Source organism: Strongylocentrotus purpuratus, unplaced genomic scaffold (genome assembly GCF_000002235.5).
Source record: "Strongylocentrotus purpuratus isolate Spur 01 unplaced genomic scaffold, Spur_5.0 spur5_scaffold_8, whole genome shotgun sequence".
NCBI classification, from domain to species: domain Eukaryota; kingdom Metazoa; phylum Echinodermata; class Echinoidea; order Camarodonta; family Strongylocentrotidae; genus Strongylocentrotus; species Strongylocentrotus purpuratus.
The window spans coordinates 29,426,682-29,451,731 of record NW_022145614.1 but is presented as its reverse complement, the minus strand read 5'-3'; the positions used below and the strand labels follow the sequence as shown (position 1 = coordinate 29,451,731).

At 37.3% G+C, this 25,050-nt stretch overlaps 2 protein-coding genes across 2 annotated transcripts; one reads left to right on the top strand and one right to left on the bottom strand.

Annotated features, from left to right (window-relative positions):
* Positions 1 to 1,315: 1,315 nt before the first annotated feature.
* LOC580369 (cytochrome b-c1 complex subunit Rieske, mitochondrial) lies at positions 1,316 to 6,526 on the top strand. The gene is made up of 3 exons (XM_775034.5): positions 1,316 to 1,600; positions 3,983 to 4,251; positions 5,461 to 6,526. Exons 1-3 carry the CDS (start codon positions 1,387 to 1,389, stop codon positions 5,800 to 5,802), a joined length of 825 nt encoding a protein of 274 aa, XP_780127.2. The 5' UTR covers positions 1,316 to 1,386; the 3' UTR covers positions 5,803 to 6,526.
* Positions 6,527 to 9,672: 3,146 nt separating this feature from the next.
* Positions 9,673 to 22,100, bottom strand: LOC100894042 (NEDD8-activating enzyme E1 regulatory subunit). Its single transcript, XM_003728760.3, has 14 exons — positions 22,009 to 22,100; positions 20,614 to 20,778; positions 19,813 to 19,915; positions 18,035 to 18,114; positions 17,353 to 17,462; positions 16,712 to 16,821; positions 15,684 to 15,746; positions 14,416 to 14,631; positions 13,417 to 13,550; positions 12,654 to 12,729; positions 12,185 to 12,311; positions 11,610 to 11,746; positions 10,861 to 10,931; positions 9,673 to 10,209 (listed from the first exon to the last, which is right to left on the bottom strand). Exons 1-14 carry the CDS (start codon positions 22,068 to 22,070, stop codon positions 10,050 to 10,052), a joined length of 1,614 nt encoding a protein of 537 aa, XP_003728808.3. The 5' UTR covers positions 22,071 to 22,100; the 3' UTR covers positions 9,673 to 10,049.
* Between the last annotated feature and the right edge of the window lie 2,950 nt (positions 22,101 to 25,050).

Sequence of the window (25,050 nt, the reverse complement as noted above, 5' to 3'; positions counted from 1 at the left end):
CCCTAACCCTAACCCTAACCCTAAACTTTCCCATAGGCACAACACGCACCTAACCCCAATCTGTGCCGCCGAAAAAAATAACGCCTCCGGGGTCGGAGGGACCGCATTTGTATTCCCAAAATCTCCGGTAAAGGGGTACTTTTGGGCGCGACAATGTCCGGTCCGTATTGAGTAAGGGGTGCTTTCAAATGAAGCTAATTAGTAACAAGCAAACGCGTACCCTAAAAATAACGAGTGGGGAGGGGGGGGGCAGAGTTTAGGTACATATACTGCTGTGTATCCAAAACACAGCAGCTCGTCTTGTTTCTTGTGTTCCTCGTACTTCTCACATTACCCCTGTTCTTCAAAAACTTCACTGGGCTTCCTATCACTTCTCGCATTACCTACAAAATCCTCCTCCTTACTTTCAAGACTTATCATGGTTTTGCTCCTTCATATCTTTCTGATCGAACTCCTTCCGAGCTCGATACACTCCTATCCGGACTTTGCGATCTGCTTCTCAATCTCTCCTCTCTCCGTCTCACACTATTTCATACAAACAATACGGTCAACGTTCTTTCGTTAATGCAGCTGCATTTCTTTGGAACAATCTTCCACTTCAAATTCGCAATGCTAGCTCTGTAAATACATTTAAAACAAATAGCTCTTTTGACCTTTGGCCTTTTTAAATATTTTGTAGATTACCGTAGGATACTATTAATTCATGAACTATTTGTATTTTGGTTGTAAGTGATTTGTAATTATGTACATGTATTATATTGTCATTTGCAAAGTTTTAATGGTAATTTAAATTGATATAATTTGTAATGCAAATTTCTGTTTCCTTTACTTATCAGCTATTTTCTTCTAAACCGCTTAGAGGCAATTTGCAATTTGCGGTATACAAATAACTTATTATTATTATATATATATATATATATATATATATATATAGGCTCATAAATGGGGATAAATGGCCATCCACTTTTTTAGGACATTTTGCGAGTCATGATAGAAAAGGCATTCTTTAATAGCGCAGTAATAACGAACTGTTCACAATAACAGAGCGAAATATTGAGCCAGTTTTGCTTAGGGCGTAATGAAAATCTTGTAGAAACAAATCAATGTAGACTCTAGGTCAAAGTCATGATCATCAGATCTAGGCCTATATGAATATTTAGTTTGATCCTCCAATTATGATTAATTCGAAACGTTATTTTATCATATTCCTCAATCGACAAATGCAGTGATAAAATCAATTTCGAAACCTCTTATTTTGCTTAGCTAGCTAGCTAGCTCAGCTCAGTACACATGTAGCAGATAGTGACGTCACATTTCCACTTCCGGTGTTACTGTAATAGAAAAACGCCGGTTCTTGTTGTGGCTGGGCTGAATATACCATTAAAAATGTTTTCGGCTGTCTCTAAAGTAGGAGTTGTTGCTCCGTTTGTGTCCGCCACATCCCAAAATGTGGGATCTCAGCTTAGACAAGCAGTTGTCGCAGCTCCATCAATTGTTCACAAATTCACATTACCTGAGAGGGAAGATAGACTTACAAATGTGAAGCTCGGTGCTTTGCTACCAAAGAGTCACGGTACGCGGGTGACGAGTGGAGTCGAAGGTAATGTGCATTTTAGGGTAGTGGAGTGTCAAGTGTAGACTGGATACATTTTGTATGAATTAAACTAAAACTGTGAAAGTGACCAACAAATCATTATAAGTCGTACATTTTTATAGTTTAATTGCTTAATATCTATCCAATTGAAACAAGATAGACCAACTGATAATTATCAATTCAAAAGGAGTAAAACTAGATAGATCTAGGCCTATAGATCTAGATCTAGATCTAGACTAGACCGAATTTTCCGTCTCTTTCGTTCGTTAGCCTCTTATTGGGGTAGGGTCGGCTCTCTCTTTAGAGACGGAAGCCGTTTATACACATGTCCTTGCTAACGCCACGGCCAGTTCTGGTCGTAGCGTTTTGCCCCCAAAATCCCCCAAAATGTCATTTTACCTCGAGCATGTTATATTGTAAATTAGGCCTAGGCTATAATAAATCAGTTCCACTTACCAACTTGACTGAAATAATCAGTTTAATAGTCCCTTTTTAGGAAATTATGGGTCAAAATCGAAATCCATTTTGAAAATCTTTTTCAACATGGATTCCGATTTTGACCCATAATTTCCTAAAAAGGGACTATTAAACTGATTATTTCAGTCAAGTTGGTAAGTGGAACTGATTTATTATAGCCTAGGCCTAATTTACAATATAACATGCTCGAGGTAAAATGACATTTTGGGGGATTTTGGGGGCAAAACGCTACGACCAGAACTGGCCGTGGCGTTAGCAAGGACATGTGTATAAACGGCTTCCGTCTCTAAAGAGAGAGCCGACCCTACCCCAATAAGAGGCTAACGAACGAAAGAGACGGAAAATTCGGTCTAGATCTAGACTAGAGTCTAGACCTCTAGATCTAGACTAGACCGAATTTTCCGTCTCTTTCGTTCGTTAGCCTCTTATTGGGGTAGGGTCGGCCGGCTCTCTCTTTAGAGACGGAAACCGTCTATACACATTCCCTTGATAACGCCACGGCCATTTCAGGTCGTAGCGTTTTGCCCCCAAAATCCCCCTTCTTATTGGCTATCACTGGCAAATGAAAAAAATCCTTAATAATAGAAGGTTTGACTGTATGATTTTGGTATCGGATCAAACGGAAAATCTCAAGCTTTCTCCTGGCACCAATATCTTATAACATTGAGCAAATAGCAACCAGCGATAGCCAATCAGAAGGGCCCTTGTAGGCGCCAATTTAAGAAAATGAGGCAGAGCCCGGATCAACGTAATGCGCATGCGCTAGATGTAAGCTAAACTTCTACGTGCGCGACAAACCGGCTTCGAATTTTGTTAGTGGCTTTTTTTTTTCCTCATAAAGAGTCATAGTAAAGGCTAAAGCACTTTGAAATCAGTCAAGAATTTAACTAAATATGGAAATTTATTACTGGAGTGATAATGATTTTCTCATCTTCCATGTGTTCCTGATGATAATGAGGTAACATGCGATTGACCTTCTGATGTTGTTCGTGCCGCAATTCGTCCTTGTTTTCACGAAGTGACGGTAGTGAGGAAAATCGTAACGCAAAGTGAATGCAATTTTTTTTCACTACCGTCACTTCGTGAAAACAGCGACGAATTGTGTACTGAAAAAAAAAAAATTCTTGAATTTTGCCAATTTTGCCCTACTTTACCATAAAAGCTATAAGTCTAGTTTACTCAGACGCATTCATGGAGTTTGCTGAATTTAGTAAACTCCTTGCGCATGTGCCTTGGTATACCAATCTCTATTATCAACATTGCCAGCTCTTGTGAGAGGTCATTGTTTTTGTAATGTAAATCACACGTTAGCTCATTATCATACGAAGAAGAGAAATTAAAAAAAACCTGTAAACCCAGTCTCTAATGCCATACAACATCAATGAATTGAAATTTTGAATGGACAGTTACATTGGTGCCTAGGGCCTAGGCTAGAACCTACAATGTAGATGCAGAAATATCATTCATATAGTTGACATTTTATCAATTAACAGTAATAGATCATTTGAGTGATATTTGACAGGGGAATTCAGAGACCGTTTCCCATGTTATTAGAGATTTAGCCTACAAAAGGACAAAAGAAACAACGCCAACAACAAGGCAGTAGATGGTCAAAAGGAGTAATTCATGAGGAATCTGCTTATCACATTTTCAATTTGAGCTGTGGTAATCTTTTTGCAGCAAATGTAAATAAAGAAAAATTGGTATCCCGAATGGGAGACCGTCTCCCAAATAGCCAACTAAAAATCTTGATAAAAGCCTCTTGACAAATGACAATAGAGACAAACTCCCAAAACGTAATGACAATGTGAATAGAGTTGGGGAGAGGGGGAGGCTGCCTCAAGTGTATATGTACGTACATTGGGAAATGATATACATCTAATACATGTACATGTATGTCTTTTATTTTAGCTGCCGGACATGTGAGGTTTGCACACACAGACATCCAAGTACCGGACTTCTCAGAGTACAGACGTGACACAACGAGCGATCCCAAGAAGCCGGCAAGTACCTCATCGACTGACCGTCAGATGTTCTCATACCTCCTGGTTGGTGGAGGAACCATTGCAGCGACATACGGTGCAAAGAATATTGTCACTGATTTCATCCAGACCATGAATGCCTCTGCAGATGTCTTAGCTATGGCCAAGATTGAAATCAAGCTGGAAGAAATTCCAGAGGTAAGGATTGGCCAATAATAAAAAATTTACTGTCGAAAATTTAAAACATAAAAAAATTGTAAAGTAGGATGGAAATGAAATATGGAAGAAAAATTCTTCAAGAAATGCTGCGTGATTGTAGATCTCTTTATTTTGTATTCATCTTGAATAATAAAATAAATATATATGACGGTTCTGCATCATTACTGATAAGGACATTTATGCAAAAACACTTCCAAATTTTGTGTATTTTGGTTTTCCTAACTAGTGTTTGTGTTGGTAAATGTTTGTGGCAATCATTAGGGTGCATGTACATGTGATCTTGTATTTTGTGAAAAGGCTCATGGAAATAAATAGAATTTTATCAAATTTATATCTGAAAAATATCAAGAAGTCAATGAAAGTGAGATTTAGTAAGGTGGATCACATCAGGTCAAATGAATTAATGAAATGTTTTTTTGAGAAAAAAAGGGTTGTGATAACATTCTAGCCAGTGTAGTGTGAACTGTAAAAAAGAAAGTGATGAAAAATGTTATACTAGAGAGATAGGAATGTAATAAAATGCTGCCATAAAGATTAGATGTCTTCAAAGTAGAATTAGTTTTCATTACACTATTTGAAACCAATACTACATTTCATTGGGAGTAGGTAGTTAGTTGATGAATATATCTCCTTGCTGCCTGTCCCATGTGTTGGCAGCTTTATCATGCATTTTGAGTACCGTAAACCCAATGTTTCTGTCTAATCGACAGACCTATTAAAGCTTTAATCGTGGAGCTTTAGTAGGATATTATACTTTTGGTGGGAGTTTCTTTTCTTCTTCTCATTATTTTTGGTCACATGTTTTCAGCAAATATACTTTCCATTAATAAATACTAATCATCAGTTGTGTTTCCAATACAAAGCTTATTTTAACCATCTGTCTCAGCAGGCTAATAGCCACCCTGAACTCCAGGCACAATACAGCTGTCATTGTGTGTAAAGGAAACACAGTATACAATGTACAGTCAAACCTGCTTTAGTGACCACCTGTCTACAAAGACCACCTGTTTACAAGCACATTTTTGTTTCCCTTGAAAATGGTTTCTCATTGAAACATGTACTAAAGGAACCTGTCTACAAAGACCACTTTTTGTGTTTACCTTGGGCGGTCGCTGTAGACAGGTTTGACTGTATTTGTAATTGTTGTCATGTCTGATTGTGTTTATTTTCATTATGCTAATGCTACAGGGTAAGAACATGACCTTCAAGTGGAGAGGAAAGCCCCTCTTTGTGAGGCACAGGACGCAGGAGGAGATTGACGAGTGCGTGTCCGTCGATGTCGCGTCACTGCGCGACCCCCAGCATGACAAGGAACGTGTGCAGAAAGACGAGTGGCTGGTCCTCATCGGCGTGTGCACCCATCTGGGCTGTGTACCCATCGCCAACGCCGGAGAATACGGGGGCTACTACTGCCCTTGCCACGGGTCCCATTATGACGCCTCAGGCAGGATCAGGAAAGGACCCGCACCCCTCAATCTAGAGATCCCCGAGTATACCTTCCCCACAGACGAGATGCTTATCGTAGGTTAATGTTGGAATGCAAAGCTGATTCATAGCATTTATATCGTCATCAGGAATTTCAGCATGCTTGTCCACAGAGCCCTTACACTTCCGTTACCTGACTTCAAAGCTATGCCAAACCAATTGAAAACTTTACTCCAATTAATATCTACCGGTACCATACAATAGTGATCATACTTAAATTATCCTTTTCCCTTGTACTTTTGTAGCCAGATAGAATTTAATATTTCTTGAGGCTCATTCATACCAAATAATGCAAATAAAGTCACGAAGAAGTAAATGCACACTAATTAAGAACTGCCGATGTCCCATGTGACTTGCACTTGTACTGGTGTAATACAATTAAAGTTTGTCACGTGGATATGCCTTGTCAGAATAAGTGGATGTAGAATTTCACATAGGTGATGAATATGCAAGGTCATATTTGAGTTATTTATTATTCTATAATACTGGACAAAATAAAGAATGAATTGGCTTTGTTTTGGTTTTCTGGTGCAAGCATTGTGGGAAGGTATTATCCGTACAAACAGCAGATTGGGTGTGCTGTGTATGTGAACTATCGCCGAGTTTATTTACATAATGCTCCACTTATGTGTGATACATGCCTAGTCTTTTTGCTGTTGTATTGTAAAGATATTAGGATTTTACTAGTGAGACAATATGTGTGTTTTACCCATGTACAAGAGTTGAATAAAATTGGAGAGACCTATATTAAAAACATGTTCAAAGTTGATCCGATTGTATTTGAAATCTTTTGGTTGTATGGATGTACAGAGGCCTATGGTTTGAGCAATTGACATTTCATCAATAGAGTGGTGAAGTGTGACGTCATCAAAAATCTATTTCTAGAATTTCTCAATTTTTTCTTCATTTTCCGAAAGAGCATCAAAAATAATGTCCAAATGTCGAAAACCAATTGAATATGTAAAGTATTGGCTGAGATATATGTCCCATAGGAACTCAGTGTTATTTGCTCTGGCTCGTAATGGTTAGGAGCCAGAGTGTATAACACTGAGTTCCCATAGGACATATATTTATTCAGATGGTCATATCTCAGTCAATACTTAACATATTCAATTGGTTTTCGAAATTTGGACATTATTTTTGATGCTCTTTCGGAAAATGAGGAAAAAATTGAGAAATTCTAAAAATAGATTTTTATGACGTCTCCTTCAGGCTCTTTGGAGATGTATCTTATGGTAACAAAGAGTTTTTATATAATTATTTTGATAAAACAATCCACTTCTATTTCTAGAAGAGTAGACAAAACTTGGCAGACTGAAAGAATGGTATGGGAAGATGGTGAAGTCATGTGAAATACAATAAAAGGGGTAGAGAGACAGACAGATGGGGAAACAGTGTTTAGTGGATAACAGACTGCATGTGTGACAGAAAAGTGGAGAAAGACTCGAGAGAGAGGCGTGTATGCAAGTGAGAGAGAAAGAGAAGATTGAATGAAAAGTGGGGGAGAAAGAGAGGGTTGCATGTGCATGAGAGCAAAAAATGTACATAAATGTACATTTATGAGAAAGTGTGAATATAAAGAGAAGGGAGAGACGGTGGTTGTTGGGAACCGTAGAAAGATGAAAAGACAAACAAAATGAACCCAAACTGTACACAAGCTATGAATGATGTTGGGTGTATTGTCATCCTAGTCTAGTGGCAGATTTCCAAATGGGTTTTTCCAGAATTTCCTAACCCTCAAATCTCCTACACCATCATGTATAATGAATGAAATATAGGATAAATGAAATGGTCTTTAATATTATTTATATCTAAACTATTAATACATTTAATTCACAATACATCATCTTTCTTGTCAATCCCGCACCACTCTTGCTTGCTGCTCATCCAAAGTGTATTACACATTCTATGAATACATCTCACACAACTTTTATCAATTCATATTTTCCATCTATATAATGATTTTTTTCAAATGACAGACACCGCACCTGTACAATGAGTTTAGTTCACTTGTTTAATAGCAGTCATAAAGTCTTTCCATTAATCAACTATCAGTTTGAACTGATTACTTCTTTGAAGTACATATACAATCATCTATTTCTTAGTCCATACGTCGGTTTACCAGTTATTAAAATGTCACAATCTTTCAACAACAAACATTTGCACTTCCAGCTGAGTTTTAATGGAAACACTGTTTATGCTTTGCAAGATACTGAATTGTGCAAAGTGTACACCAAATCCAGTATCATTATCCTGTGATTTAAGTTTCCTTAAATCTGCCCCAACATTACCCCACCTATAGCTAGGGGCTCACAGCTTACAATGAATTCCTCACAACCTGGTACCCATTTACAATATACTTGTATAACCTATTATATATACCGGTATCTTATCATTATATCTTTGGATGAATGAATAGATACCCTAATATGGGCAAACATGGCGCTCTTCTAACTTAAAAAACTTGTAGATGAGCAACACTGACAACATCCGAATCATGGAGTCCCATTAGTGAAACAGCCTTTTGCATATATCATGAACGCAGGTAAATTATCAGAAAGATAAAGAAGATATTGAGTTGTATAATCCATATCAAGTTTGCCTTTGAAGTGTAGATAATAGTTACAAGGGAGGTACAGTGAATGTGTGTTATCAGAGAGGAGCAATATTCCATCACCGGTATTCTAATCATCTAATAATGTTGTACTATTACCACTATGTTCTGCCCTAGCCCCTCCGGGCTGTCGGCTGCCTTCTCCCGCATTCATTCTCCCTACTCTCATACCACCTTCCCAATTCTTGATGTTGTCTTTCCATCCCGCAGTCCGTCTACCAACCTGGCACTTTCCAGTGCCCATGCTTTGCGATCTTTACAGAGATCCTTCCTTGTAATAACTATTCTGGTTTTGTTTTCCTCCTTAATTCCTACGACTTCTCATCTCAACATTGAAATGCAAGACTAAAGTTTACAAATCACCTACAAAATAATTTGTTTATAGTAAGAATGTATGAATTCAACTTAATTCAAATTCAACCCACGGAACCGAAGCCAGACTTGGGTTCCATGCAGCCCTTTTCTATGCAAAAGCATATAGGTACCTCAAGTAGTCTTCTCACAAGTCGCATTTATATTAATTGAGAGTGCATTTAGACTTGCAATATCTCTGTATAGAAGGAATACTTGAAACACGTAACTTAAATAGTACCTGTATAGCGAGATTGATCCCCTAACGTACAAAGCAAAACATTTTGTGTGATTGGTACACTTTAATAACTTAAACGCATAACATTCAGTACTTCTTCACCCAAAGTGCCTACAATCTTCAATCACAAAGTATTCCTTTTTGATTGAGCAATACTGATTTCTTCTTTCACTTTGTTGAAACATACATTTCACATTGCTGCAGATCACAAGTGACTAGCAAATAAATATTCTTGAAATGAACCTGTGACCTTTTAAGTGAGCTTCAATTAAATTTAGACTATCCTTGCTCCACAATATAAAACAACAGTTATTTTGTCTATAGTTTGAAAGTGTTTTACACAGTTCTACACATATCAAGTAGATATTTTCTTTCAAAACCAGAAGTGTGTTAGACTTTACATACAGTCAAACCTGTTTTTAGCAACCACCTGTATAGAAACATCACCTGTCTATAGAGACCACATATTGTGTTCCCCTTGAATCTGATCTCTCATTGAAACCTGAAGTAAAGGAAAATGTACATAAAGACCATGTTTCATGTTTCCCTTGAGCGGTCTTTATTTACAGGTTAATGCACTTCTGACTCAAAGCGGAAACATGTCCTGATGAAAGGCCCTGTTCAGATATGACGAGACAAAAACACATTTTTTTTCTTCTCCCCATGATGATGTAAAGTGTAATTAATGTCACATTTCTGTGTCTTAAAACACAAGCCGGACCTTTGTTGCACATCGCTACCATTCATTGACACCTTAAAAAAAAACGTCACAGTTTTTGTGCGATGGTTTACCCCGTAAACGCGCCTTTACAGATGATCAATCTGGTACCAAGCACAAAGCAAGTCACTTCTAAATTTGTAAATCCAGGTGGTAACTAGGTTGTAGTTCAGAAACAACATGCAAATAGCTCTGACACAGGGATGCCATTTAGAATCGATCAGAGGGCCTGAAAATCACCTAGAATGAGCTATTTTGAACACAAAAAAGCCTCAACTATGGCCTGAAAATAAATCATTAGGGCCCAAAAACTGGCATCTCTGTCTGACAGTGAGCCTCAACAGTTCATATTCCATCATCAACAGCTATCATCACATCTGATAAGTAGCTGAACCTCCGTTGACTGCATTGTAGATGTAAGTGTTGTTGAAAGGCACAAACTGACGGGTCACGACCTTGATGACCTCTTGAGCTGCCACGCCCCCAATGAATGCGGCCACCGAGTGGAGCTCAGCTGCACCATACCGACAACTGAAAGAATACAAATCATGACAACGGTATAGTAAATTCCACCTCTAAACATCCTCAAAACTCCCATACAAAGATATATTTGATTATATATATAGTGGTGAGTAAACACAAATGGAGAAAATGATTTGTAGCTGGTCATAGTATTGAAGGGGTAGTAAGTTTATCCATTTTCACTAAAATTATCTTTGTGATACACTGGTTATGTATTTATGATAGTGGTGCAATTTTTCCAGCCAGTGCTATATAATCAGCAACAGATGAATGAAACTATGAGCATCTTTAATAAGGTTGATCTACAGTAACCAGTTTGTAGTTTGAATGAAATAAAACGAGAGAGGTTTGATGTGAGAAAAGAGACATTGAGATCTTTCACAAATTCATTTTGAGCATCAAAAAAAAAAAAAAAGGGATAAATTTTGTATGAATTATATTATGATTTGGCATGAGATGCAACTTTTGGGACTATAAATGGATATCATACCTTCACTGCATCACAATTATATACATGTATTTGCAATAATACAATTCGTTACTGATATTCAAATGAGGAATGGAAAAATTATGTACTAACAAGTGGTAAGTAGTACATATGGTTGGAAATACTTGCATAAATTTAAATACATTATATACTTGTCATATTGGATTTCTTACATTTCCCTGAAGTAGTCTTCCTTGATGGTGGCACTGATGTTCCACTCCTGTAGTAAACTGTTTGCACAAGCCTGATTAATTAAAGAGAAAACACAAAATTAGATCCGGATTCCTTTCTCCATTTAAAATGATAAAACAACAACACATAGAAACCTACTGGAAATACCTGAGAGTAATTTATCTCTTTAGAATGAAAGAGAGTAACGTGAAACTAAATCGGTCTTCAAGGGCTGAAGTTCAACAAAGGAAAATGTCCATGTGTGCATAATCTTTTGTTAAAGTTTAAAGTGACAAGCCTAATTTAAAAAAAAATAATGTTATGACTATTATAACATCACACATTTCTTTCAAAATTATAAAATGGCTGCTTAGGAATAATATTGGTTAAATTCTAAATTGAATTGAATTTGTATATCCACATTTCCATTAAAAAAACAAATAACAATATACAAGATATACATAGTAATTATTTAATAATTAATGATACAAATAACAATAACAACATTCACATATTTCTTCATGAATCAAGTTTGTACAATCAATACTGAATTGAAGGTCTCAAAAAGGTTTATGATTCATTTGAATTAATTGCAACTCATCTCAAGTTTGATATTAATTGCAACTCCTACAATAAGAAACTTATAATTAGGATCTTCATTGGAGGACATTTGACCGTAATTGGAGGACAAATGACAGCTCTTTACAGGACAGACCCCTAGCAATGGTCTAAATCTTGACTTAATATTTACCTTTAATCTTCCAAAGTCCTCTTCTATCTGATTGTCACACCATCCTGGGTATTGGTTGTACTGGTTAAAGAACTTATCTACCGCCCTCAACGCCACATGCAGACACATCTCACTGTCCGGGTTCTCTAGATTCATGGCTGAATGAGAGAACACAGGAAAAAAGAAATCAGTTGATGAAAGAACATGCAACAATTTAAATGTATATATTTGGATTTTTGCTGAAATTTCTTTTCAAGCTAAATTTGTTGAGGTTAAAACAGCATAAGGCTTGATTTCGACAGAGATATCCAGTTAGGTTTCAGGTCGCAATTGGATTTTAGATGAAATTTAGGGTAAGGTTTAGGGCTCGGTATAGTGTTTGCCTACTGATCCCAAGTTGAAGTTAGGAATTCGGTTAGTGTAGGACATAGCAGTGTTACTAGAGCACCTTTTTGTACAATCTTTCAGTAACATGAACTGCCATTAAAATCATGAAGCAGAAAAAAATTAAAATCTTTATTATTTTTCCTATTCGTTTTACCATAGATTTTTTCTCTCATCGATGGATTGAAGATCAAAATGAGTGGAGACTTTACCTATATCAGCTACATTAGCCTTCTCTGGTATGTGCTCCTCTGCTAATGCTCTGCATCTCACCAACCGGAGGAAGGAGGCATTCTTGCAGAAAAGACGGATCTCAGAGTCCTGTATACTGTCTGGAGACTGAATAAGAACAAGCCATCACAATATTCTTAATTTATATATTGCCTAATACATCTACGATGCCTCTAAGCACTTTAAAAATATGTTATCAACCTGGTTATTGGATTCAGACTTGCTTAATATTACCAAAGTGTTATTCAGATATATGTCATATTCCAACTTTTAATACTCCAATATAGGCATTATCACAAACCAAAATGCTGCATGCATTTTTGGCATGTCATTTTTTTGTGCCACTGCATTCTGCTAACCTACATATGACTAAAACTGATCATTCAGCTTAATAACCAAGATATTGATGAATAAAAGAAATAAGGTTAATTAAATTTTTCACATATTTACCCTCCCCAGAGAAGCCAATATTTGTTGTACGCGTACGGATACTGCTGACACATCATGTCTTGATTGCTCTAAATATCTAAGGAAACAAAAGGGAAAGAAATAGAGTAAAGATCAAAGGTATAGTACATTACAAAAATAAAGAAAACAATTTGAAAGAATAGAGAGAAAGAAGGCAAAATTACATTCACTACACTTACATAAGATAAAAAAAAAAAGAGCAATATATAACACAGAAATTAAAAGTAATGTAAAAATAACAATGGGTCGACAATTCGACATAGAATAAAAAGAAGAAACTAAGACAAGATATATAATGGTTGTGGAAACAAGATTACATTGCCTGTTATATTTCCTTTCTGATTGCAGGAAATGTGAATAAGATAGTAAACTGTCATAATTTCCAATCTGCTAGCTTTCAGTACAGTGAAACCAGTATTCTGTTTAGGGAGACAAGAAATGTAGTCTTTATACCAAGGTAGTCTTTCTGTACAGGTTCCTTTAGTATAGGTTTCAACAAGAAACACTGTTCATGGGTAACAGATATTATGGTATTAATAGGAAGGTGGTCTTTCTATATAGGTAATTGCTACAGGAGGTTTTATTGTATTCATTGAGATTCATGGACTGAGCAGGAAAAGAAAGATCCTGCATACTGGGGGTATCTCCATTCTATCCTTTCAGTACCACAAAATTTTCATTTTGAAATACCCAAGACAAATAAAAAAATTCCTAAAAAAGAAGCAAAAGCCTGAATTTTGCTCACACATTCTGGAGCTGTATATATCTCTTGGAGTCAGCCGTCATGTCTGGGATCGACCCTCGTAGAGGGAGGGCTCCGTTTCCTTCATTCTCAGTAAACTGCTTGACCGCCTGGGCCAGGATCCAGTAATTGGAACTCTACAAAAACAAACAAGTCCAGTCAGATCAAATATGACAAAAATTTACAATTTTAAAATTTAGAATTTACAATTCTTCTCCAAGGGGGCTACTACTTGGTCAAACTATGGTGTGCAGACTTTTGTGTATTATAACCTAAAAACAGAAATCTTCATAACAACTGATCCTTCTTCCTTCAATCATATTGACTTTTTCCCAAAAAAGTCCCCTCAGCCCCCTAGAGATGCACATTGTGCCTATCTAACAATTTGTTTTCACCTGGGCTATATTTTCTCTTTGTATGTCCTATAGACAGTACCATACATAACAGAATAAATTTTTGTTTTACCGCACATACTGATCAAACAATATTTGGGCTGGGCATACCAGTATCTTTTTTTTGGGGGGGGGGGGGAGAAATAATTTGCCGATCAGAGAGCAATTTTTTTCTTCACACCTAGTAAAAAAAGTTATATTTACAAATTTGTTGACAGAGGTAAAAACAAACATCAGCCCCTATTATATTACTCCTACATGAGGGTCAAAGTCATCATTAGTTCAGCTGACCTCTGAGTTTGGGCCTGTAGACGCTGGCCCATTCTGGGAAACATACAACTAAGTACCATAACAATGTATAACACAGGGACCTTTTTTGTGGGTTAACACATAAAAAAAAGGACCAATCACTTTAATAGACCAACAAACTTTTGAAGCACCAAAATTGTCAGACCAGACTCTAATGGGTCCAACCTACCTCTGAGGTTAGACCTGTACAGGCTGGATCATGTGGGGTCTACTGGATCTACCTTTGGAGCATGGTCTCAGTTAGGGAAACATTCTACACTTAAGTAACAATTTAACAAAAGGACCTGATTTGTGGACCTACCTCTGAAGTTAGACCTGTGCAGGCTGGATCATTTAGGATATCCTGGACCTGGCTTGGGATCCTGGTCTTGGTCAGGGAAACATTGACAGCCTTGATGGCTTCATCAAAGTTCTCCTCCATCTCAGGAACACCATGTTCATTCTTTAGAATACCTTGCCTGATGATATCCTTGAAGGCTGTTTTCTCTTTGTAGTTCTTGGGCATCTCACCATCATGCTGTATCACGAAACAAGGACAAACTACTTTATGTTCCTATTCTAGTAAATAATTTTCAAAGTACTCCCTCCTTTCTCAATTTGACATTAATTTCACAAATGTTCTATTTGCATAATGTAACTTCACTCTTGTGACCTGCTATCTTTCCAAACTCAGCTTAAGGCATACTTATTCCTGTATTCCACATATTACAACTAGCCACTACCCCTGTATTTCCCAAGTGATCAGGCAACTAGAAATTGGCACTCAACAAATTCCTGGATAACATTTAATCTTGATTGACTAGATGAATGTCATCAATTAATCCTGCTTTTAACAAGAGTTAGTTTATCATTCCCTTTGGAACTCATACATTCGCAATGAAAACTTATCTCCCACTTCTGTTCTGTAATATGAGTATATTTTTTAGGCTTACTCTAGCTCTTTTTACATACCGTATTTGTCGGCGATAAGGCCGCAGCGCCGTATAGGCCGCATCCCCGATTTTGACATTTAAAAAAAAAAAAAAAAAAAAAAAAAAAAAAAAAAAAAAAAAATCGTTTTTTTTTTTGTTTGTTTTGTTTTGCTGCCGAAAACCCACGCGTGGAAGGACCTTCATTTAACATCGAGGTGCAGTTAAAGGCGCTGATTTGTGCTTGTGAACTTGTCACAAATAATAGTAACAATGTCGTTTTTAGAAGAATGTGTAAGATCATTAATGTGAATTAAAAACAATAAAGTACCTATGGTACGAGTGGTGGTACACCATTTGTTATAGAAAAAAATTTGAGGAACTATTATTATAAACTACATATTGAGATCTATTAGAAAGATTACTTTCAAACCAAGATGACAGTCAAATTTTAGTGTTGTTGTAGTTTCCGAGTGGTGAGTCAACACACTGATTACTGAGCTGGGAGACATTGCCAGGCATAGCCAGGCATAAATCGAAACTAAAAAAAAACAAAAACTTTTTTTACTCTTTCGCCGCATAGGCCGCACCCCGACTTTTTGATATTTTCTCTTCCAAAAATACTGCGGCCTATACGCCGGCAAATACGGTAATCTTTTACCTCTTTCCTCCACTCCTCCAAGTACTTGTGTAGCAGGATGAGGTAAGGAGTATGCATGTGGTCCTGAAACAAGAAAATCCAAAAGGGTTATACGCTAATATAACAGATCTAGCAATACATACACATACAACAAGCTACGAGATAAAGCAAAAATATACTTATTTTGCATGATAAATAATAATCAAAATAGCCACATTTATTTTGCATACGTATCCATCTCAGGGGATGCTCAAGGTGCTTACAAAGTAGTAGTATACCCCTGGCTTTAGCCTAGATGCCCTCAGGTACTAAAAGTATTCAAGGAATACATTTCTGCTTGGTACCCATTTTAGTACACCTGTGTGGAGAGTGGCAAACGTAGATTAATATCTTACCAGAGGACTCAAGTGTCGTGGCAGGACTCCAGCTGTGAACCATGTGATCCACAAGCTGGTGACGTATCCACTAGACCACAACATCTTTACATAAGTATCAAACATGAATATCTAACATGAATAGTGCCACATAATCATTATTCATCATTACCCCCTTTTAAAGGTAAAGATCAGTTTTGGAAACGCCCCCCCCCCCCCTCTCAAAAAAAATGAAATGGAAGCTCTTATTACCACTCATGTGAAAGAATATGTTTTGACTAATACGTGATGATACAAATTGTACCGGAAACCGCCTACTAATTGATATACAGTGTATATTTGGTAAATTATTATATCTATTCGGACCTGATATATATCGTGCATGTGTCGCGCACATGTCGCATAGTCCCATATACATCTTTCTGTGTACAGTGCTTGTAACTTTACCAAGACTGGGCCAAATTTTTTATCATTGTGATGATTCCAGACCCTTTCAGTACACACCAATACTTATATGCTAGATGATCAACCTTTTCTGATCGATTCCACAACGTTTCTTTCACAATGCAATAGCGTGACCAGAACTGGTCTTTACCTTTAATACCATTTAATTGATAATGCACTTATGCACCTTTCTTCCAGCAATCGTACCCCCTCAATGGGGTCGTAACTTACCTGTTTTGTCATAGCACTGAGATCAAATAACTTGGCAAACTCTACGAAACTAGGGAATGGACGGTCAAGCCTCAGGTCATCGTGGGCGTTGTCTGGGTGGGATTCAATAACTGAAAGTGACAAAAGTACAAAAAGAGTGACCAGTGAGTAAACACAGGGTGAAGTGAGTTGGTCTTGTTGTCAACTCGTGTCTGCCTATTGAAAACAGGGTTCTGCCTCGTTTATTTTAAAATTAAAAAGCAGAATGTGCTGTCAATCTCTTGAAAGTACAGCAAAATTCTTTCCTACACTGTAAAACCCTGGTTCGAGCCTGAGCCATGTCTTTCTGATTGTGATGTTATAGTTTGGCACCCAGATCTAATAATCAATTCTAATTGGCACAGGGCTGTAAAGATCAAACTGCAAACACAGATCTAGTATTGAGGCTTCTTATATCGCATCTGCAAGATACGTGTTGACAAACTGAAATCAGGCAATTCATCTACTCTTTGTATCACATTTCTATAAACATGGCACATCACACATAAGAAACACAAAATAACTGACAATTTGCTTGATGTTAATTGCAACAATCGTTAATTATTTGTTTCTCATTAAACTTTACACAAATCAATAATTGATAATCATGATTTTTTTTTTACCTGTATGCTCCTTGATAGCCAGTCTCATGTATCCTAGGAAACCATAGCAACGGCACACCAACAGAGGAATACTATTCCTCCACAAAACAGCAGCTAGGTCCAGTAGTGTTCTGAAAACAACGAGTAGTGACAATTTAGGACATTCTCTTTTAAAGGTATGGGATTGCACAACAACAGCGTACATAACATTATTGTAATTCAATTGCCAGGTTTTAATTTTGCTCCTAAAAGTATGGTACATTGATTTCTTGTAATGATGAGAAACAATAATTTCAAAACAATCAAACAACAGATGATAAATAAATGACATCAGCCAAGTCATGTTGGTAGAAAATAAGTACCTAAGCTGAGTAAGAAGCAAAGAAGGGTGAGAAGATTGAGCTAAAAGTCCCAACCAAATGTTAGCTTTCCTTTAAAGTTAATTGATTTTTAGAAAATATTACTTTCTTTTTAAATGATAAATCCCATTGCCTACGGGAACCGGATGGTTCTTGAATTAAGACTATGGGAATTAAAAACTTCAGTAGTCGAAAGATTAATAGCATTAATTACAATCTTTTTTGGAATATATGAGGCCAATATATATCAAGAATAGATAATAATAATAATAATGTTCCATGTTTATATAGCGCTCAATTTACACAAAAACACAACATATGTTATCTATATTTTAATACTTTACCTCTCTGGTAGGTCCGTTGCTATGACAACATTGAAGTTATCAAAGAAACTAGGGTTATTTTCCAGAAGTTGCTCCACAGACTGCAAGAGATGAAATATTGAAAACTTAAAATGCAGGGTTACATGTGCATAAAACGTAACACCAATGTTGATTTATTCGTTATCTGAATTTATGAGTAATGACATATTACAACGTTATTCTTCCATATGGGACAATTTTACATTTCAAATTGCATTAGACATTTGAGTGTATGATGTTTAACATTGTAATGTACAGGGTTACTGTATTTCATCTCCTGTATTTTCTTCTGTGGATAACTTTATGTGGAGTGGAATACATTAGGAAATTGTAATTTCAGAAGAACATATAGTTGAACATTATCTTTCAAGAAAATTTAATGAAGATATGATGAAACACAAAAACTGAATTGAACATTGACAAAAATATTAACATGGGTAAAAGATTACATCATTAAAAACAGACTTCAAGAACCCAATTGCATTTTGTTTAACTTCTTCAGTGGTTGTCCACATTAATTACATTTCTTTTAAATAATCACAGTTAATAAGATATTTTCTGGGATTTTTTACACTTTCATGGCCCTATGATCTTTTAATTTTGACCTCTTCCACCCAAAATCTAATCAGTTCATCCTTGCATGCTCATACATACTTCATCCAACTCAGGTTAGAATTGATGTTATGCTTTTCAAGATATGGCAGTAACAAGTCATTTTCTGGTATTATAAACACTTTTATGATGCTATAAACTTTGAACATCGACTTGTTCTCCCAAAAATCTATCAGTTTATCCGTACATGCTCATACATACTCCATCCAATTTTGGTTAAAATCTGTTTTATGGTCCTTGAGTTATTGCAATAACGAAAAGCAGATAGACGGACGGACAGTCCAAAAACATAATGCCTACAGCACCACCTTTGGTCGCAAAGGCATACAAAAAATTGATTAAAAAACAACTTAAAGAGAAGGTTGAGTTCTGCGAAGAGGTGAAAATTAATTTGTGAGCATTTTCATCGTTATTATGCAAGTTTGTTTGTTTGTTTGTTTGTTTTATTTCCACTTTTTCATATCAATACAAAGAAACATACAAATGAATATAATGAATAACATGTAAGTTTGACAAAGTTTGTTTCTAGTTTAAATAAAAGTTTCATACTGTTACAAAAGGAAAAAGCAGGAGACCACATGTCGTAAGCGTAAATGCTTGAACATGACCGTGGCCTCTGCCGAGTTAACAAAATAAAAGAACAACCCATGCAACTGCATTGTATTCAATGTTAAATAAGATATAAGTGAAGTGATTAAAAGTGAGCATGGCTGATTTAATTTTGAGTGAAAATAACAAAACAAATTTAGTGAAATATTTCGTGTTGAGAAGTGCATTTGTGCAAGGTGCAAAAAATTTAGCTTGGTGGAAGGACATCAGATTAAATTTGTTCCCTGAAAAGCAAGGCTCTTCAAATGTGTTAATATTCTAAATATGTAGTCCCAAATACACTGTACATCTTTCTGTTTACAGTGCTTGAAATTTTACCAAGACTGAGCCAAATTTCTTATCATTTTGATGATTCCAGAACCTTGCAGTACACACCAATACTTATATGCTAGATGATCAACCTTATCTTTAATATGAAGTGTGAAATTAGGAAGGAAATATATGCATACAGAAAGATAATGGATTGAAGTTTTTCCCATTAACATACCTTATGCAGTAAAAATGACAATAATAATGATAATAAATCGTTGTTCCCTCACCTCTTCCACAAAGTCTCCTCTGACATCACTATTCAATTCTTGAAGCAACTCTGTAGCTACCTGAGCTCTCGCCTGACCAATGCTGTCCTTTGTCATGAAAAAACTGAGAACCAGAATAAAAAAAGAGATATTTGAATTAACAGATGCCATAATATAAACAGTGTTTAAGGAACAAGGGGATTATTTATTTGTCAGCAATATATGAGGTTTCTCCCGAAACGAGGGACATAGATAAAGTGGGATTAGAGTATTAAAGAAAATGATGGAATACTAGAATCAGGCTGCCTAAATGACAATATACTCTTCTGATGCACATGTAGATTTGTCTAATAAATCGTTGTGACATAAAAATATAATGTTAGTGTTCTAAAAACCTTCAAGAGCTTATTAGATAATTGTTATAAATAGCATCAACTTTGACAAAGAACCGATGTGGCTGATCAGCAAATTTGACACTAGACTTACAATTTGAATTTTTTAATTATTCTTTTTAACATCAGTAAGTTGAATAAATTGTATTTTACTGCTGTTTAGGCACACATAGCTGCATTACTATCCTAAAGCTGTGCTATTGATTCTCAACATTTCAAACACCCCTGTACAAAACTCAACTGATTTCGCTTGAAATCGGTACTTTAGTAACAATTGATGACACCTAAATAGCAGTAAAATACAATTGTTTAATGCATGGTCATACTACTACACGTCTCTCTGACAGGATTGGATGCTTACACGTACAGTACAGTACACACACTTGCATTAATACTTTACTACTTGGCATGCACTGTCCTCCCTACTCACTTGTTGCCGACATCTTCACCTTTGACCTTTCCACCGTCCACAATGGTGAAAGAACCGATCCCAGGTAAGATGAGATTCTTCAGGGTCTCTGTTCCAGTAGCTGTAGCGTTGATCAGACAGACGTGAGCAGATTCTAATGCTGCCTGGCCATGGTCACCCCAAAGTCTGGATATGAGTAAACAAAGGAGCGTTAATTGATCTTTATGGTGTCAAGTTCACAAAATTTTGAATAAGGTGTCAGACCATATTTTTCACCAAAAAAAGGGGGAAAAATTGCTCCATTTACCAACAGGCAGGGCAAACATGAGAAAAGCATAAAACAGGAATTAGACATGATTGAAACTGTGCACGAGCGACGAGTTCGTAATGACATGCACAGTTTTTCCGTTATAATCATTTTGCCTTCGGCGTAGACTAGAAGGGTTGAGATTTAGATGACGTCACGCGCAGCGAGGGTTTAAACGTCCGCTGCAAGATTTTTATCATGGATATCGATTTTGACCCATAATTTCTTAAAAATGGACCATTAAACGGATTATTTCAGTCAAGTTGGTAAGTGGAACCGAAGTAGTTAAGTTTTAACCTAATTTACAATATAAAAGGCATCGGATATGCATCCTGCGAAAGGAGTAATTCGGGGATAAGTTTTGCAAGTTTGGTGTACTGATTTGCCCACATAACCCTACACATTTCACGGGATAGTCTGTTTCGGTCTCTAAAGAGAGAGCCGACCCTACCCCAATAAGAGGCTAACGAACGAAAGAGACGAAAAATTCGGTCTACGGCCGACCCTACCCCAATAAGAGGCTAACGAACGAAAGAGACGGAAAATTTGGTCTAAGCAATGCCGCACAAAACAGCGTAAAAAATGTAAAATTCAACTTCTCATCCACCAAATGAATATGAACACTTGTATTAAACAACCTTAAATACATGTATCAACGTTATCGCAAACAATAAAATCACAATATATGAAGACTTAATTAGACTACTAACAATATGGTAGATCTAGGGTATTCTGCAATTAGTCCAAGCGATTTTTAGTTTTTTAAGTCATCAAAAAGTGATGTCAAAAATTGTCATGATCATTAATTATTTGTGATTTGCTTATTGCTTAAAAACCTCAATGTAGAGAAATTTTGAAGTAGAATAGAAGGGGGAAGGGGTGTCACTTTCAAACTCTCAGATCAGCCTCAGACTTCCAAAATCGAAACACTGCAGCGCCGAATTCTAAGGAAGGACTGACAGGAACACAAATGTAGATGAATGGGACTGAAGAAAATATCAGTGTTGTAAAAATAACATCAGAAATCAATAAATGTTAAAAACACTCAAAAACTTTTCAGGCTGCATGCTAAGACAAATGTATGATTTTGATTTATATCAAAAGAATACCTCAGCTGACGATCATATTTCTTGGCTTTGTCAATTACCGGACTTCCCCTGGACGCTGCCATTTTCTATTTTTCTTTCACGCACTGCTGCACTCTGGCTCATATGTACGTACGCGTACACCGTACCGCGCGCGGTGCGTGTGGTTTAGTGAGGGGGGGGGGGGGGGGGGGGGGGCATAAACAACTAGAATGAAAAGCTAAAATAACATTACGTCAAATACGGAGTCATTTCAGGAAGTCGTCTCTGTTTTCTCATGATTAATTTATAACTACTTTATTCATTTTTTTAACAATTCTATGATAGCGATTTGAGATTAAATTTTGTATTTCTGTCCCCTTTATATAGTTTGTTTGGGGAATCCAACCCTTGACCTTGTAATAAGTTCATTTGTAAGAAAGCAGAACAAATTAGATAAACATGCAGACTTGTGATCGTTTAAAATAAACCCACCAATTATGATAAGAAGTTTAGCGTTTGAAATAGGAGATCAGCTAGCTCTCAAATTGACAGCTAGTTTAGTCATAGGCCGCGGTTGCGACGGGGGGGGGGGGGGGCTACGTCCAGGGGCGTCGTCAAAGGGGGGGGGGTGGGGGTGCGACACCCCCCCCCCCCCACCTGTCAAGATATTGTCGGTAAAATTGCGCTGCCGTCGGGAAAAAAGAGAAAAGGGGGAAGGGAAAAGAGAGAGGGAAAGGGAAAGAAAAGAAAAAAAGAAAAGGAATGAAGAAAAGAAAGCGAGGAAAAGATAGGAAAAAAGGGGAAAGAAAGAAAGGAAAAGAAAGAAAGGAAAAGAAAGAAAGGAAAAGAAAGAAAGGAAAAGAAAGAAAGGAAAAGAAAAGAAAGATAGAGAAGAAAAAAAAAGGGAGGAGAGGAAAGAAAGGAAAAGAAAGAAAAGAAAGAAAAGGAAAAAAAAGAAAAAAGAGAAAATGTGAAACAAAAGAAACGGGGGGTGAAAGAGTGAAGAGAGGGTGAGGCCCGGTGGGGTCACTCCCCTGCAAAGAGTGACACGTATGACCGTTACCACCAATGCATATAACCCCCTTTTGCGGTCAATTTCAAGGACATTTTGTGAAATTTAACCCCCTTTTTTACGTCAAAACAAGGACAAAATCGTACTTTGGAATACCCCTATTTATAAGATAATACACTTTCGCAAATTTACCCCTATTTTACCATATTTCAAGGACAAGGCTCGGCTCCGAGAATTTTTCTTCCCGGTTTTCTCTTTTCCCTTTTCCTGACCCCTATTTATCAACTTCGGGGACACCTGCGCATCCCTATTTTCTTTATTTCGAGGAATATTTTGTCCGCGGACATTGCTTGAAATTGACCCCTTTTCCCGCGATTTTGGTAACGGTCATGCGGTCCGGAAGTCACATTGAGTGACCCCACCGGGGGGGGGGGGGGAGGTAAGAGCCTGAGAAAGGAGGAAAGCATGGAAGTAAAAGAAAGGGGGGGGGGGGTTGTTCGGTGGAGTCGTCTCGTCAAGGAAGCAAGAAAGACACGGGTAAATATATTGCTGTGTCGGGTCAGCTGTGTCGGTATTCTTGCTCGATCCTCGTGTACTATATCAATGCAGAAGTTTGAAGTCGGTGAGATGCATATAATAATTGTCGGTCGGCCGACAAGTTTTTTTCCCTACGAACTGTGACTTTTTATCCGCTGTGACGACTTCTGGACTGGTATTTTCTCGAAGTTTCACTTTCCTATAATATCAGCTAAAGAAATCAGAGGTATAACATTTTCGGGGAAACTAAAAACAAACAAGGTTTAAGAGTCAACAACGGTACGACGAATCGTCTTCCTTTCTCGCGCGGGAGGGGAAAACTTCATTTAGAAGAGTCGAGAACGGTACAACGAATCGTTTTCTTTCTCTAATAATTAAAGGAAACGTCAAAGCTTTTCGTGCTTCGCGCTGGAAGGGGGAAACTGAATTCAGACAAGGATTAAGAGTCGAAAACGGTACGACGAATCGTCTGCTTTCTCCAATAATTTAAGGAACCGTCAAAGCTCCCGCGCTTCGCGCTAAAGGGGGAAACTGAATTCAGACAATAATTATTAGCGCTTATTAAGAGTCGAAAACGGTAAACGAATCGTCTTCTTTTTCTAATAATTTAATGAAACGTCAAAACTTCATTCAGACAAGGATTAAGACTCAAGCACGGTTCAACGAATCGTCTACTTTCTCTAATAATTTAATGAAACGTCAAAACTTGCGCGGGAGGGGGGAAGATGAATTCAGATAAGGATTAAGAGTCGAGAACAGAACAGCAAATCGTCTACTTTTTATGATAATTTAATGAAACAGCAAAGCTTTCGCGCTTCGCGCGAGAGGGGGGGGGGGGACTTCATTCAGACAAGGATTAATAGTCGAGATCGGTACAATAAATCGTCTTCTTTTCCTAATAATTTAAGGAAACGTCTAAGCTTCCGCGCTTTGCGCGGGAGGCCTAACACCGACACCCCCTAATAAGCGTGCTTCGCGCGCTTTTTAAGTGATTCGCTCGCTCACTACCGCCCCTCCCTAAAATAAGATACTAGCTCCGCGCCTGCATTAAAATATATAGCTATTATGTTGACTAAGTTGACGAAATAATTCGTATAGATCTATTTGTGTCGTCGAGGAAAATGATCATTAATTTTGTATAGTCCATAGGAAAAACAATTTAGCCTTCGGCCCCGGGTTTATAGGGTTAAATTTGAAGATATTGGGACATTTCATTTTGTCGGTAATTGGTGGCTAGTTTTGTCGGTAGGCCTAATCGTTGGCCTCTAGCCCTCTACACCCCCCCCCCCTCCCCACTAAAAAAAAGTCTAGCGACGCCCCTGGCTACGTCACGGCGAGGCGATTTTATTGTATGCCTCGGGCACCAACTCCTTGGATATGCCACGCCATGGACTGAAAGCCAAACATATTGATGGGAGGGGGGTTGAGGGCAGTCACCCCCATAGAATTTAAACGTGGTTTATTTCTCATTCGATACCAATGATTTACAAAATAATGTTGCTGAAATTGCATGATTTTTCCCTGTGCTTCCGGAG

Bases quoted from the DNA above. Each gene is read 5' to 3' on its own strand.
- LOC580369 (XM_775034.5), top strand. From the start codon at position 1,387: ATGTTTTCGGCTGTCTCTAAAGTAGGAGTTGTTGCTCCGTTTGTGTCC. The intron at 1,601-3,982 runs GTAATGTGCATT...CTTTTATTTTAG, and splicing joins GGTGACGAGTGGAGTCGAAG to CTGCCGGACATGTGAGGTTT. The intron at 4,252-5,460 runs GTAAGGATTGGC...CTAATGCTACAG, and splicing joins AGCTGGAAGAAATTCCAGAG to GGTAAGAACATGACCTTCAA.
- LOC100894042 (XM_003728760.3), bottom strand. From the start codon at position 22,070: ATGGCAGCGTCCAGGGGAAGTCCGGTAATTGACAAAGCCAAGAAATAT. The intron at 11,747-12,184 runs GTAAAGTCTCCA...TCTCTCATTCAG, and splicing joins GGCTAATGTAGCTGATATAG to CCATGAATCTAGAGAACCCG. The intron at 10,210-10,860 runs GTAAGAAATCCA...GTATTCTTTCAG, and splicing joins GAAGACTACTTCAGGGAAAT to TTGTCGGTATGGTGCAGCTG.